The sequence below is a fragment of the Ictidomys tridecemlineatus genome, chromosome X (assembly GCF_052094955.1).
Source record: "Ictidomys tridecemlineatus isolate mIctTri1 chromosome X, mIctTri1.hap1, whole genome shotgun sequence".
Lineage (NCBI taxonomy): Eukaryota > Metazoa > Chordata > Mammalia > Rodentia > Sciuridae > Ictidomys > Ictidomys tridecemlineatus.
Genome location: NC_135493.1, coordinates 44,026,149 through 44,042,168, shown reverse-complemented (window position 1 = coordinate 44,042,168; position 16,020 = coordinate 44,026,149). Strand labels below are relative to the sequence as shown.

Here is a 16,020-nt window from a genome sequence, read left to right as displayed (position 1 = left end):
TCTATTCCTCCTATGCCTCCTGTCCGTACCCCACTATGAATCAGCCTCCTTACATCAGAGAAAACATTCAGCATTTGTTTTTTGGGGGATTGGCTAACTTCACTTAGTATTATCTTCTCCAATGCCATCCATTTACCTGCAAATTCCATGATTTTATTCTCTTTTATTGCTGAGTAATATTACATTGTGTATGCCACATTTTTTTTATCCATTCATCTACTGAAGGGCGTCTAGGTTTGTTCCACAGTTTAGCTATTGTGAATTGTGCTGCTATAAACATTGATGTGGCTGTGTCCCTGTAGTATGCTGTTTTTAAGTCCTGTGGGTATAGACCAGGGATAGGGATAGCTGGGTCAAAGGGTGGTTCCATTCCCAGTTTTCCAAGGAATCTTCATACTGCTTTCACAATTGGCTACACAAATTTGCAGTCCCACCAGCAATGTATGAATGTATCTTTTTTCCCACATCCTTGCCAACACTTATTGTTGTTTGTGTTCTTAATAGCTGCCATTCTGACAGGAGTGAGATGAAATCTTAAAGTAGTTTTGATTTGCATTTCTTTAATTGCTAGAGATGATACGCATTTTTAAAATATTTTTATTTGTAGTTGGACATGATACCTTTATTTTATTTACTCATTTATTTTTTTATGTGGTGCTGAGGATCAAATCCAGCACCTCACATGTGCTAGGCAAGCATTCTACCGCTGAGCCACAGCTCCAGCCCCAAGATGATGAACATTTTTTCATCTATTTGCTGATTGATTGTATATCCTCTTCTGAGAAGTGTCTGTGTAGCTGTTCAGGTCTTTGGCCCATTTATTGTTTAGGTTATGTGGTTTGTTTTTGTTTTTTTTTTGTTTTGTTTTGTTTTTGGTGTTTAGCTTTTTGAGTTCTTTATATACCCTAGATATTAGTGCTCTATCTGATGTGTGAGGGGTAAAGATTTGCTCCCAAGATGTAGGCTCTCTATTCACCTCACAGATTGTTTCTTTTGCTGAGAAGAAACTTTTTAGTTTGAGTCCATACCATTTATTGATTCTTGATTTTAATTCTTGCTCCACAAGAGTCTTGTTAAGGCACTTGGGGCCTAATCCCACATGATGAAGATTAGGGCCTACTTTTTCTTCTATTAGATGAAGGGTCTCTTGTTTAATTCCTAGGTCTTTTGTCTACTTTGAGTTGAGTTTTGTGCATGGTAAGAGATATGAGTTTAATTTCATTTTGTTGCATATGGATTTCCAGTTTTCCCAGCACCATTTGTTGAAGATGCTATCTTTTCTCCAATGTATGTTTTTGGCACCTTTGTCTAATATAAGATAATTGTAATTCTGTATCCTCTATTCTGTACCATTGGTCTACCAGTCTGTTTTGGTGCCAATACCATGCTGGTTTTGTTACTATTGCTCTGTAGTATAGTTTAAGGCCTGGTATACTGATGCCACCTGCTTCACTCTTCCTGCTAAGGATTGTTCTAGCTATTCTGGGTCTCTTATTTTTCCAGATAAATTTCATGATTACTTTTTCTATTTCTATGAGAAATGCCATTGGGATTTTGATGGGAATTGCATTAAATCTGTACAGTGCTTTTGGTACTATGTTCATTTTGATAATATTAATTCTGCCTATCCAAGAGTAAGGTAGATCTTTCCATCTTCTAAGGTCTTCTTTGATTTCTTTCTTTAGGGTTCTGTAGTTTTCATTGTATAGATATTTCACCTCTTTCATTAAGTTGATTCCCATCCAGCCCAATTTTATATTTTATTTAGAGACAAAATCTCACTGAGTTGCTTAGCACCTTGCTTTTGCTGGAGCTAGCTTTAAACTCATGATTCTCCTTCCTCAGCCCACCAAGCCACTGGGGTTACAGGATTGTGCCATTGTGTCCAGCTTAATTGAGTATTGTCATGATTCTGTTTTGTCTCCTCTCTTGATATCTCAATTTTATTCCTTTAAAAATGTTTTAGTGATTTCTCTAATAATACTCTTCTGTTTAATCTGCTTGTAGTTCAGTTGACTTAATATAGAGTACTTATCATGTCATTCTTTTCATACTCTATAATCATTCAATTCATTGTTGCTATTATTTCTTTAGACAGTTATCTTTTATATCAATTAAGAATAAGAATAACAAAATGTTACTTTGCTTTCATTTACTCCATTTCCAGTATTCTTCCATTCTTTATGTTCATCTAATCATTGACCAATATTCTTTTTCTTCTGCCCAAAGAAAAAAATTTTTAACATTTCTTGAAGGGCAACTTTGTTGGTGTTGAATTTTATCAGTTTTTGTTTGGCTGGGGAAGTCTTTATTTCCTCTTCATTTTTGAAGGATATTTTGCCAGATATAGAATTTTAGGTTAGTTTATTTTCTTTCAACTCTTTAAATATTTCACTCTACTCTTTTCTTGTGTGCATGGTTTATGGTGAGAATACTGCTGCAGTTCTTATCCTTGTTCCTTGCCAGGTAAGGTGGGTTTTTTTCCTGTTTTTTTTTTTATATGAATTTCTCTTCATCTTTGGTTTTAACAGTTAGGATATTATATGCCTACCTATAGGATTTTCCTTCACTTTCTTCCTTCCTTTCTTTATTTTTTTCACATTGATTCTGCTTGTCCCCATATATGGTTTAGTGTCTCTTATTTTAGAAGCTCTCAGCCATTGTTATTTCAAATATTTCTTCTGCCTTGTTCTCTCTTCCTTTTTCTGGTATTTCAATTAAACATGCTATTTATTTTTAAATTGTTCCACAATTCTTGGATGTTCTAGTCTAGGTTTTTTTCATTCCTTTTTTTTGTATTTGCATTTCAGTTTGAAAAATTTCTATTGACAAATCTTTAAACTTAATGATTTTTTTCTCCTTGACTGTGCCCAATCTATTCATGAATGTTTCAAATGCATTTATCATTTCTGTTAGAGCTTTTTGATTTCTAGATTTTTCCTTTTTAAAAATATTTTTAGTTGTTTATTTATTATATAAACAAACAAATAAAATAAATACCTTTATTTTATTTATTTGTTTATATGTGGTGCTGAGAATTGAACCCAGTACCTCTCACATGTTAGGCAAGTGCTCTACCACTGAGCCACAAACTCAATCCATGATTTCTATATCTAGATTTTTCTTTGGAGTCTTTATTGGAGTTTTCATCTCTCTGGCTACATTGCCTATCTATTCTTTTACGTTGTCTGCTTTTTTCATTAGTGCACGAATTATTTTAAATTCTTTGACTTATAATTTCAAACACTGTATCATATGTGAGTCTGGTTCTCATGTTGCTTTATCCCTTCAGATCTTTTTGTCTTATCTTTTGTCGTGTTTTGTTATTTTGTCATTAAAATCAGATGTGTCATATCAGATAATAGGAACTGAGGTAAATAGGCCTCCAGTGGAAGGATTTATATTAATCTGGCTGGGAGTTGGGTTTTGATTCCTTTTTGCTGTTGTTATAGGTGTTAGATTTTTCAGTGTTCTTGTTTCCCTTCTTGACTTTGGACTTTACTAAGTAGTCTTCAGAGAGAATCTGAGTCATTTGCAGCTTTTTCCATTGTAATTAATATTATTACACTAGACCCTTGATAATATGTGGTAAGATAAGAGATAAGGGGGGTATTCTATATACTTCCAATTAAACTTCCATCTTAGTGGACTTATTTCTTTAACATAAGTTAAAGACCTTCACAAGGCTTTTTTTAAAAAAAAAACATATCCTAATCTCACTTTAGATGATACAGAAAGTCAGAGAGCAATGGATTGGGGTAACTAACAGTCCACCACAGCTCCAAGAAAAGGTTCTTATAAAAATCATTCCCTTAGAGGGTACACATTTGTTATAAAGAAAGCTTTGAGGTACAGGGACAATGCCCTCTTGAATTATACAGGCTTATCTTCAAGGGTACCAGGAATACCTTGGAGGCCACAGATATGGGTTTCAGTACCAACTGTGTCTTTTTTCCCTTTAAAATGGAGCCCAAAGTAGCTGACTCTTCCCCACCACCACACACACAACTCATAAACTGGTAATGCAGATATAAGAAAGTAATGCACATAGAAAGAATAGCAATCAAGCTGTCTAATATCATGGATTATTGAGTCAAACCAAGTTCCAATACTATTTCTACATTGTTCTATGTATGTCCTTAGGAGAACTTATTACTTGAATTGCTTTAATCTTTATCATTTCAGTTTTTTCTATCTGCTTGTTTTGTTTTGTTTTGGGTGGTACTGGGGATTGAGGCCAGGGCCTTGCACATTCTAGGCAAGTTCATTGCTACTGAGCTACATCCCCATCAATTTTTTTGAATTTTTTTTACATATTGATGGACCTTTATTTTATTCATTTATTTATATGTGGTGCTGAGAATCAAACCTAGTGCCTCACACATGCTAGGCAAGTGCTCTACTACTGAACCACAACCCCAACACCCCCAACCATTTTTAATATTATTTTTGAGACAACCTCCTGCTAATTTGCTCAGACTAACTATGAACATGCAACCTTCCTGCCTCAGCTTCCCTAGTAGCTGGGATTATAGATGTGAACTATTACACCCAGCTTTGTTCTATCAATTATTAATAGACATGTTAATATCTCATGATGGTTGTGGATTTATTTCTCCTCATAGTTCTGCAATTTTAACATTTTATCATGAAGGCACACATTCAAAGTCACACATATACATAAAATATAGAGCTAAATTATTTATTACATAATGAAAACCTGGATTACAACCAATCATATCAAGAAATAAAATAACATTAACATCCCAGAGATACTACTGATATCCTCTCTCAATCATTCCAACTTCCCTTCCCACTAGAGATAATAATGATATTGAATTTTGTGTTAATCATTTCCTTAATTTTCTTTATATTTTATGACTTAGGCAGTATAGTTTAGTTTTATCAATTGTTTAACTTCATATAATTGGAATTATATAGCACATATTTTTATGGCTGGCATATTTTATTAAATAGCATGTGAATTGGACCAAATCTTTATGCCCTCTCCAAATTCATACGCTGAACTCCTAATTTCCAAGGTGATAGTGTTGGGAGACAGAGGCCTTTGGAGGGTGATTAGGTCATGAGAACATAGCCTCCATGAATGAGAATAGTGCCCTTATATTAAAAACAGGACCCCAGAGAGATCTCTTAAACTTCTGACACATAAGGTTACAGTAAAAAGAGTGTCATTTATAAGGAAGTATGTTCTCACCAGGTATCAAACCTGTTAGCCTCTGATCTTGCATTTCCCAGCTTCAAAAACTATGAGAAATTAATTTTGGTTGTTTATAAGCCACTCAGTCCAGTTATTTTATTATAGCAGCCCAAGCTAAAACACTATGCTCATGATATTAATCCATGTTTATGTTAAGATATTATGTTATTTTCATTGATATGTAGTGTACTGTTAGTAAAAATAACACAGTTTATACTATTATTTTACTCTTTATGGACATTTGGGTTATTTCCAGTTTTAAATTTTATAAATAATGCTGACATGTACATTGTCATTTACGTATCTTGGTTTATGTGTGTACATATTTCTGTTAGGAAGCTATTTATGAGTGGAGTTACATATTCAACTTTAATAGATGACATCAAACTTTTCCAAAGTGCTTGTATCAATTTACACTCTTATCAGCAGTAACGAATTCTCACTTTTCTATATTCTCATCATCACTTGTTATTTTAATTTCATTGATAACTAATGAAGTTGAGCACATTTTCATATATTTTTGATGATTTGATTATCTTCATTTTTCAATTTTTTTAGATGCAGATGGACACAATACTTTTACTTTATTTATTTATTTTATGTGGTGCTGAGGATCAAACCCAGTGTTTCACATGTGCTAGGCAAGCGCTCTACCACTGACCCAGCCCAGTACCTTCATTTGTGGGGGTGGGGGAATAGTGGGGTACTCTACCACTGAGCTACATCCCCCAGTACCAGGAATTGAACCCAGGAGCACTCAACCACTGAACCACATCCCCAGCCCTATTTTGTATTTTATTTAGAGACAGGGTCTCATTGAGTTGCTTAAGGCCTTGCCATTGCTGAGGCTGGCTTTGAACTTGTGATCCTCCTATCTCAGCCTCTTGAGCTGCTGGGATTACAGGCATGTGCCACGGCGTCCGGCTAATTTTTATTTTTGGTTTTAAGACAGGATCTCACTAGGTTGCCCAGGCTGGCCTTGAACTTGTGATCCTCCTGCCTCAGCCTACAGAGTAACTGGGATTCTGGTGTGCACCACCATGTCTGGCTGGATATCCTTAGTGATTATATTATTCTCATATGGTTTTTGTCCCACTATTGGCTTATATATGTTTCTACATTGCTTTATAGCAGTTTTTAATGTATATATTTTATATCTGAGCTCTTTGTCAGTTAAATATATTGCAAATAGTTCACCCATTCTGTAGCATATTTTTTTTACTCTCTCAATGGTGTCATTTGACTAATGGAAAATCTTACCTCAGCCAAATCAGAGTTCTCATTTTTTTCTGTTATAATCAACACATTTGTGTCCAATTTAAAAAGTCTCTTCCTACTTCATAATTATGAAGATTTTTATATTTTTTCTAGAGATTTATGTACAATTGACCAGAAGTGGGTTTCTGTGTATTGTATTGGTGTTCTCTCTCTAAAGATTTACATTCAGAAAGCTAGAGATATAGGAAAGCCATGGTGTAAGTTCTCAGCTCAAGCAATTAATCAAGAGAAGACCTCTCTAACTCAGGTTTTGTATTCTGTTCAGGTCTTTAATTGATTGGCTGAGACACACCCACATTAAAGAAGGCAATCTATTTTAATTATTCGAATACTAAATCTTATCCAGAACACCTCAAAATAATGTTTGCATAAACGTCTGAGCACCCTGTAGCCCAGTCAAGTTAACACATAATATTAACTACACTGTGACGTGAGGCAGGAGTCAAGATTTATATTTTCCACATGAGCATATAGTTTACTCAGCATTATTTGTTAAATAATTATCCTCTTCCCCAATTTTATTATAAATCAAAGATCCATAATGCATGAATATGTTTCTGGTATCTATTTGATTTCATTGGTCTCTTTGGCTATCCTTGAATTAACATCAAACTAAATTACTAGGACTTAATAATATGTATTGATATTTAGACTTTATATTAATATTCATATTTGATGAACAAAGTCTTTCCAAATTAGTTTTCTCAATAATGTTTAGTCTATTCTTAACTTTTTGCATTTTTATATATTCTTTAGAAACAGCTTATTAAGGTCCATGAAAGGCAGAAAGGATTAAAGGAGAGTAGGAAGGAAGAGTTTTATTTAGGATTGTATTAAACATATGATTAGTTAGTTAATAAAAATGCCATTTTCTTAATATTGAGTTATCCAGTCCATGACTATGGTATATCTTCCATTTAGTTATGCATTCCATTTTTCTCAGTAATGTTTTTTACCATATAAGTTTTGAATATCATGTACTGGATTTAAAAATTCTATTTTGCAATTATTTTGCTGATTAAGAACTGCAATTGTTATAAATAAAAAAAGAACTGCAATTGATCTATCCTGGAGAATTTTCCTTGTACTAATGAAAAGAATACAGATTCTGTAGCTGTGGAATGAAGTGTTCTGTAAATGTCTGCTAGACATGATTTAATTTAAATTTTTTGGTTGATTTTCTGCCTGGATGATCTGTTCATTGTTGAAACTGGGGTGTTAAAGTCCCTAAATTTTATTGTATTAGAATCTAACTCTCCTTGTAGATCTAATAATATTGCTTTGTGTATTTGGGTGCTCCAGTATTGGGCGCATATATATTTAACAATGGCTATATTGTCTGGATGAATTCCTCTCTTTTTCATTTCTCTTTTGTCTCTTTTACAATTTTTGACCTAAAGTCTATTTCATCTGATGTAAGTATAGCCACTCCTGCTCATATTTGGTGTCTGTTGGCATAGAATATCTATTTCCATCTATTTGCTTTCAGTCTATTTGTGTCTGTACCAGTGAAATGAGTTTCTTATAGGCAGCAAATAATTGGGTCCTTGTTTTCTTCTTCTTTTTTTTAAATCCACTCATCTATCTTTTAATTAGGGGATTTAATTCCTTTTTACATTCAAAGCTATTATTTTTGTGTAAGAACTTACTCTTGTGAAGAGAGAGCCTAGAGAATGGGAGAAAATTTTTGTCACCCACTCCTCAGATAGAGCATTAATCTCTAAGATATATAAAAAAAACTCAAAACATTAACACCAAAAAAACCCCACAAATAACCCAATCAATAAATGAGGAAAGGAACTGAACAGGCACTTTACAGAAGTAAAAATATGATTGGCCAACACATATATGAAAAAATGTTCAACATCTCTAGTCAATTAGAGAAATGCAAATTAAAACTACACTGAGATTTCATCTTACTCCAGTCAGAATGGCAATTATCAAGAATACAAGTAACAATAAATGTTGGCGAGGATGTGTGGGAAAAGCAACATTCATATATTGCTGGTGGGACTGCAAATTGGTGTAACCACTATGGAAAGCAGTATGGAGTTTCTTCAGAAAACTTGGAATGGAAACACCATTTGACTCAGTTATCCCACGACATAAAATCAGCATAACACAGTGACATAGCCACATCAATGTTTATAGCAGCTCAATTCACAATAGCTAAATTATTGAACCAGCCTAGGTGCCCTTCAATAGATGAATGGATAAAGAAAGTGTGGTATACATACACAATGAAATTTACTCAGCCATAGAGAAAAATAAAATTGGGCTGGGGTTGTGGCTCAATGGTAGAGGACTCGTCTCACACATGCAAGACCCTGGGTAGGATCCTCAGCACCACATAAAAATAAATAAGTGAAATAAAGGTATTGTGTCCAACTACAACTAAAAATATTTTAAAAAGAACAAAATTATGGCATTTGCCAGTAAAGGGATCAACTGGAGACTATCATGCTAAGTGAAATAAGCCGGTCCCCAAAACACAAAGGCTGAATGTTCTCTCTCATACGTGGATGCTAACTCACAATAAGGGGAGTAGGAAAGAATAGAAGTACTTTGGATTAGACAAAGGAGAATTAAGGGAAGGAAGGGGAATGGGAATAGGAAAGATAGTAGAAAGAATTGGATATTACTTTCCTATGTGCATATATGATTATGTGACCCATGTAATTCCACATCATGTACAACCAGAAGAATGGGAAGTTATACTCTCTCTCTCTCTCTCTCTCTCTCTCTCTCTCTCTCTCTCTATATATATATATATATATATATATATATATATATATATATATAATATGTCAAAATACATTCTACTGTCATGTATAACTAATAAGCACAAATTTTAAAAAAGAATTTACTCCTGTAATTTTGTTAATTATTTTCTGATTATTTTGTATATCCCTTATTCTTTTCTTCCCCATCTTTGTGTTTTGGTGGTTTTCTTGAGTGATAAGATTTGATTTCTTTCTCTTTGTTTGTCCCATTTGAGGTTATGAATATGCTAAATACACTGATCAAATAGTGTATACATATTTTCAAAGCATCTCTTTGTGTCCTACAAATTTGTACAATAATAATATGACAATTAAAATTTAAAAGACAGCAATAGTATTTAAGTATTCAATGACTCTTAAAGAAGAAAGAACAGATTCTGTTGAAATTAGTTTTGTAGTATCCTTTTTACTTTTCCCAATTATTTGAAATCAAACTAATCCTTTTTTATCCCCTGATTGGATTGTGTTATACTTAATTATTATATATTGGCATTGGCCATGCAATGTATAGGTTATGGAGCATTGAAAAATAGCTAATATTTCCTGTTGGCACTCTCTAATGACCTAAATGTGTCAATTTTTGTAATAATCTTATGAGATAGATTATGTTATTGTTTTCATTATAAATTGAGGGAACTGAGGTGCAGAAAGACTTTAGGCACCTTGTTCGAGATCAAATCATACATGGCAGAGCCAGGATCTCATTTAGATTGTTCCAGTGACCATAATAATGAATACATAATGCTTACATTTTTTTCTAAATTAACTGTAGAATATGGTTTCTGTGTCACGAATTATATTTTCCCTTCAGCACCTGTGTTCTATAAGCAAATATTTGAATATTGTCATTTGGAGATTGGTGCTGATAAAACTAATATTTGCTTTTTTAAAAAAAATTGTTATATGCTCCATTTATACCAAATGTCCAGCAAGGCAAATCCAAGAGATAGAAAGTACATTAGTAGTTGCTAGAGCCTGATGGGGAGGAAAAGGGATTTCACTGTTAAGCGCTAAAGAACTTCTTTTCCTGGAGAGAAAACAAAATGTTCTAAAATTAGATAGTGGTGTTGATTGCACAATCTTATGGATATACTAAAAACTATGGAATTGCACATCTTAAAAGGGTGGACTTCGTGAGTTGTGAATTATATCTCAAGCTATTTTTTTAAAAATGAAATTGAAATTTTGTATATTGTTGTATCCTGAACACTTAAACTCATTCATTGTAAAATATAATATAGATTCTTTTAGATTTCCTAAATTACAAAATCATTTTGTCTGTGTGGGACTCTTTGGTTTCTTCCTTTCCAATACTTCCTTCCCTCTGTTTTGATTTCTTTTCTTTTACTTTCTATGACTTGCAGTAACATTTTGAAAAGATCTAGGGCTTCCTTGTCTTATTCTTAATTTCAAAGAGAAAGATTTCAATTCTTACCATTGAATTTGATGTTTTCTATGTGTGTTTTACAAATTTATTTTAATAAATCAAGGAAGTCTCTATTCCTATTTGATAATGGTTTATATTATGAATTCATGCTGAATATTAGTAAATTATATCTATTCATGTTTTGAGATAATCATATAGACTTTATTCTCTTAATATAATGAATTATATCAATTTTCAAATTTTATATCTAGCTTTCAACTCTTGAATACTTTAACTTGTTTACAGTATGTTATTCTTTTCATATATGGTAGAATTTTTTCTCATATAGGATTTTTTTCAGCTATGTTAACAAGAAAGATTGGCCTGGGTTTTTCCTTTCCCATAATAGCCTTGTTAGGTTTTGATATTAAGGTTATACTATACTCTTAAATGGCATTCAGAGTATTTCCTCTTCTATAATTCTCTGAAAGACTCTTTTAGATGGATACTATTTTCTTCCTTAGATGTATATGTGGAAGGATTGTAAACCCCAGAGCCAGGTTCTACCTACCCAAGGCCGCTGCTGTGCGGAGAGCCCCAGGTGAAGCCACAATCACCATGTCTGATCAGGAGGCAAAACCTTCAACTGAGGATTTGGGAGATAAGAAAGAAGGAGAATGCATTAAATACAAAGTAATTGGACAGGATAGCAGTGAGATTCACTTCAAAGTGAAAATGACAACACATCTCAAGAAACTCAAAGAATCACACTGTCAAAGACAGGGAGTTCCAATGAATTCACTCGGGTTTCTATTTGAAGGTCAGAGAATTGCTGATAATCATACTCCAAAAGAACTGGAAATGGAGGAAGAAGATGTGATTGAAGTTTATCAGGAACAAACCATTCAACGGTTTAGATATTCTTTTATTTTTTTATTTTCCCTTAATCCTTTTTTATTTTAAAAAATAGTTCTTTTGTAATACGGTGTTCAAGTGGAATTGAAAACTGGCACCCATCTCTTTAAAACATCTGGTATTTGAATTCTAATGCTCATTATTCATTATTGTTTGTTTTCATTGTGCTGAGTTTTTGGTGATCAAACCTCAGCTCCCTTCATATTGCCCTCTCCTTTTAAAAAATTACACGTGTTTACAGAGAGGCCACCTTTTTCAGGACTGTACATTTTCAGACTTTTGGTGGTAAATAAGATTGACCAATGTGACTGTCTATAATGACTTTCCAATTGGCCCTGAAGTTCTAGCATGTGACTGCTTCACTCCTGGACTGTGACTTTCAGTGAGAGATGGAAGTTTTTCAGAGAACTGAACTGTGGGAGAATGACCTTTCCTTAACCTGATGCTACTTTTAAAATCTGAGGGTCTGGACCAAAAGAGGAGGACTATCAGCTTTGGAGTCAAGACAAACAGACATGGGGAGAGTAACAACTAACTCCAAAGATGGCTTCACTGAAGAGAAAACGTTTTAAGATTTAAAAAAAAAATCTTGTCAGAAGATCCTGGAAAAGTTCTAATTTTCATTAGCAGTTAATAAAGTTATTCTTGCAGAACTGTATACAACAGAACACTGCTCCTTTTATTTTATTTTATTTGTACTTTTGGCCTGGGATATGGGTTTTAAATGGACATTGTCTGTACCAGCTTCATTAAAATAAACAATATTTGTAAAAACCTTTAAAAAAGATGTATGTGTGGAAGTATTCACTACAGAAGTTATCTGGGTCTGAAATTTTCTTGGTGGAAAACATCTTAAAAGATTTTAAAATTTGGATTTTTTATTTTATATTTACAGAATAAATAAGAATTTTTAATTATTTGTGTTTCAATATTTATAAGATGCATATCATTAGAAATTCATATATTTTATTTAAAATTTGAAATTATTGACATAAAATTATTTTTAGTATATTTTTAAATCTGTAGGTTTTGAGGAAATACTTCAATTTTTGTTCATTTTCATTTTATAACAGGCCAGACTATGTATTTATTACTTTTATTATCATTTACTAAATAATCAACTTTAGTTTTGTTGATGTATTTTATTGTATGTCTGTTTTCTATTTCATTAAATTTTGCTTGTAGATTTATGTCTCCTTGCCTCTAACTCATTTGGTATAGTTTGTGTTCTGTTTCCATATTCTGAAGCTAGTTGCCTGGGTCATTGATTTTCAGTGTTTCTTCTATTCTAATATGTGTACTTCATGTTATAAATATCTCTCTAGGTATGATTCAGTTATAGTCCTCAAGCTTTTTTCTTCTAAATAATGTTTGATATGTAATTTTAATTACCCTTCACTCCAAACATTTTAAAATTTTTCATTGGACAAATTTGTTATTTAAATTCCAAAAATTTTGTAATTATTTTTACTATTGATTCTTGCTTAATTACACTATGACAAAGAAGTTACTCTATATTATTTCAGGGTGATTGTTTTTTTTTTCAGGGCCAAGGACCAAACTTAGGACCTTGCATGTGCTAGGCAAGTGCTTTGCCACTGAACTAAATTCTCAATCCCCTTATTTCAGTTTTTTTTGAAATTTGTTAAGATTTATTGTATAACCTAGAATCTATTCAATTTTAGTAAATGATTTGCATTCATTTTAAACAAATATGCGGAGTGCTGTCATTGTGCAGTGTTTTAAATGTCACTGTAGGTCAAATTTACTCATGATTTTGTTCATTTAATTTGTATCCCTACTGATTTTTGTCTTTTATCAGTTACAGAGAAAAGGGTGTTAACAATAATATAGAAAAATTGTTTATTTATCCTTGTAATTCTGGAAATTTTAAAAATTTTGTTTTGAGATCAAGTTAATAGATGCATAAAATATTTAAATATTATAATGAAGTGACACTCCTTAACTCTTCTAATTCTGTTTGCTTTAAAGTTTATTTTATTATTAATATAATTCCAATGATTTTATTTTGATTAGTCTTTCCATGTTATGATTTTTCTATATATTTACTTTCAATCTTCATGAATCTTCATCTTTCAGGTTTGTCTTTTTTTTATTTTCTTTTTTGGTATTGAGAATTGAACCTAGGGCCTTAGCATGTACATTCTCTGCCAGTGAGCTACCTCACTAGTTCCTCAGGTTTGTCTTTTGTAAGGAGCATATAGTTGGGCTTTTTTTCCAGTCTAAAAATCTTTGTTTTTAATTTGTTACACGTAGACCATTTGCATTACTGTAATTATTGATAGTAATAGGTATAAATTGATCATTGTATCAAGCTCCTTCTGTTTATCTCATATGATCCATATTAGTTTTCTTTCAAATATAGGTGCTGGGAACTGAACCCAGGGACAGTTTACCACTGAGTTACATCATTTATTCATTCAGCCAAGGTTTGTTGAATTAAAGAATAACTTGAAATATGTTAAGTTCAATAGTCAGGTCAGATTATTGGGGAAAGTAGTTTGGAAAATGTCCTGCCAAAGTAGTGTTTTTGGAACACCAATGTGAAGCACTTTTTCATAACATGATGCAAATCATATCCAGTTTTGCTGCATAATTATTATAATAATAACATCCACATTAATTACAACAATTTTCTATCCATGAAATTCACTTGATCATCTCAAAACTCTATGGAAAAAGGTAAGTTATAATTAATATAATTTTTAAAATAATATGAAGAAAATGATGCTTAGACAAAGAAAGAAACTTGCATGATGTCAAATCTCAAGTAGCATATTATGTGTGCATGAGTGTGTGTGTGTGTGTGTGTGTGTGTGTGTGTGTGTGTGTGTGGTGTGCGCACACATGCACTTCAACCCCAAATCTAAGTTCAGTCATTTTTTTTCCTTTTTTTAAAAATTTTATTTATTTTTTTAGTTTTTTAGGTAGACACAATATCTTTATTTTATATTTATGTGGTCCTGAGGATCAAATCCAGTGCCTTGTGCATGCTAGGTGAGCACTCTACCACTGAGCCACAACCCCAGCCCAAGTTCAGTCCTTTTTGAGACAGTGTCTTGCCATGTTGCTGAGGCTGGCCTGGAAATTTCAATCCCCCTGCCTCAGTCTCCAGAGTCGCTAGGATTACAGGCATCCATCACCACTCCCAGATAGTTTTCTCTTTAGGATCATTTTAAAGCATGCATTCTTGGCCTATCAAATGCTAACACTTATACTTTAACAAGGCCATTATGGGAAAGGAAAAATCCAAGCCAATCTTTCTTGTTAACATAGCTGATAAAAAAAATCCTATAGGAGAAAAAATACTACCATTTATGAAAAGAATAATATACTGAAAACAAGTTAAAGTATTCAAGAGTTGAAAGATAGATATAACATTTGAAAATCAATTGATATAATTCATTATATTAAGAGAATAAAGTCTAACTATATGATTATCTCAAAACATGAATAGATATAATTTATTATGTTCAGAATATATTCATAACAAACTATTATCAAATAGGAATAGAGACTTCTTTGATTTATTATAATTTTACACACTCCCCAAATATTACATTTTAAATACTTTTAATCTCACCCTCTTAACTCATATTTTTGTCAAAATGGATTAGCAATATGATAATATTATTGTTTTATAAGTATTGATTTAAATTTATGTAGCTATTTATTTTTTTAATTGCTTCATATCCCTTCCCTCTCCAATCTTCCATCTGAGATCATTTTCCTTTTATCTGAAAAGTGTTCTCTAGGATTTTCTTTACTTCATACCTGCTGGTGTCAAGCATTCTCACTTTTTATTTATTTGTAAAAGTCTTTATTTCACCTTAATTTCTGAAGTGTATTAGTGATGGTTATCAATATCTAGGTTGGCACTTTTTTTGGAAAACGCAACCTATATTTGACTTTCTTCATGTTGTCGTTGTTACTGTTGAGAAATCAGCAATCAGTCTAACTTGTTTCTTTCAAGGCATAATCTATTTTTTCTGGCTACTTTAAAATTTTCTATTTGTCTTTGATTCTCTACAAAGGCACTACATTAGTACCCCCACCCCCATCTTCAGAGGACATGTTCCAAAACCCAGATCTAACACAGTAGGTAGTACCAAACCTCATAATTTAATGTTTTTTTTCTATAATTTAACTAAGCACCTTACCATGTACAGTGGCCATAATGTTTGCTGTTGAGGTGCAACAGTAAAACTAGCATGAATTTCTTTTTCTTTCTCCAAAATTTCATAGATAGAAGATTAATTCTTACCATAGATCTTAGCAACCTCAGTATATGATATTTTTTAAAATATTTATTTTTTAGTTGAAGTTGGACACAATACCTTTATTTATTTATTTTTATGTGATGGTGCTGAAGATCAAACCCAGGGCCTCTCATGTGCTAGGCAAGCGCTCTACCTCTGAGCCACAACCCTAGCCCA

At 32.6% G+C, this 16,020-nt stretch overlaps 1 protein-coding gene across 1 annotated transcript; it reads left to right on the top strand.

The window, feature by feature from the left end:
* Nucleotides 1-11,197: 11,197 nt before the first annotated feature.
* On the top strand, nucleotides 11,198-12,348 carry LOC101958177 (small ubiquitin-related modifier 1). The gene has a single exon (XM_078033986.1). It carries the CDS (start codon nucleotides 11,267-11,269, stop codon nucleotides 11,609-11,611), a length of 345 nt encoding a protein of 114 aa, XP_077890112.1. The 5' UTR covers nucleotides 11,198-11,266; the 3' UTR covers nucleotides 11,612-12,348.
* The last annotated feature ends 3,672 nt before the right edge of the window (nucleotides 12,349-16,020 follow it).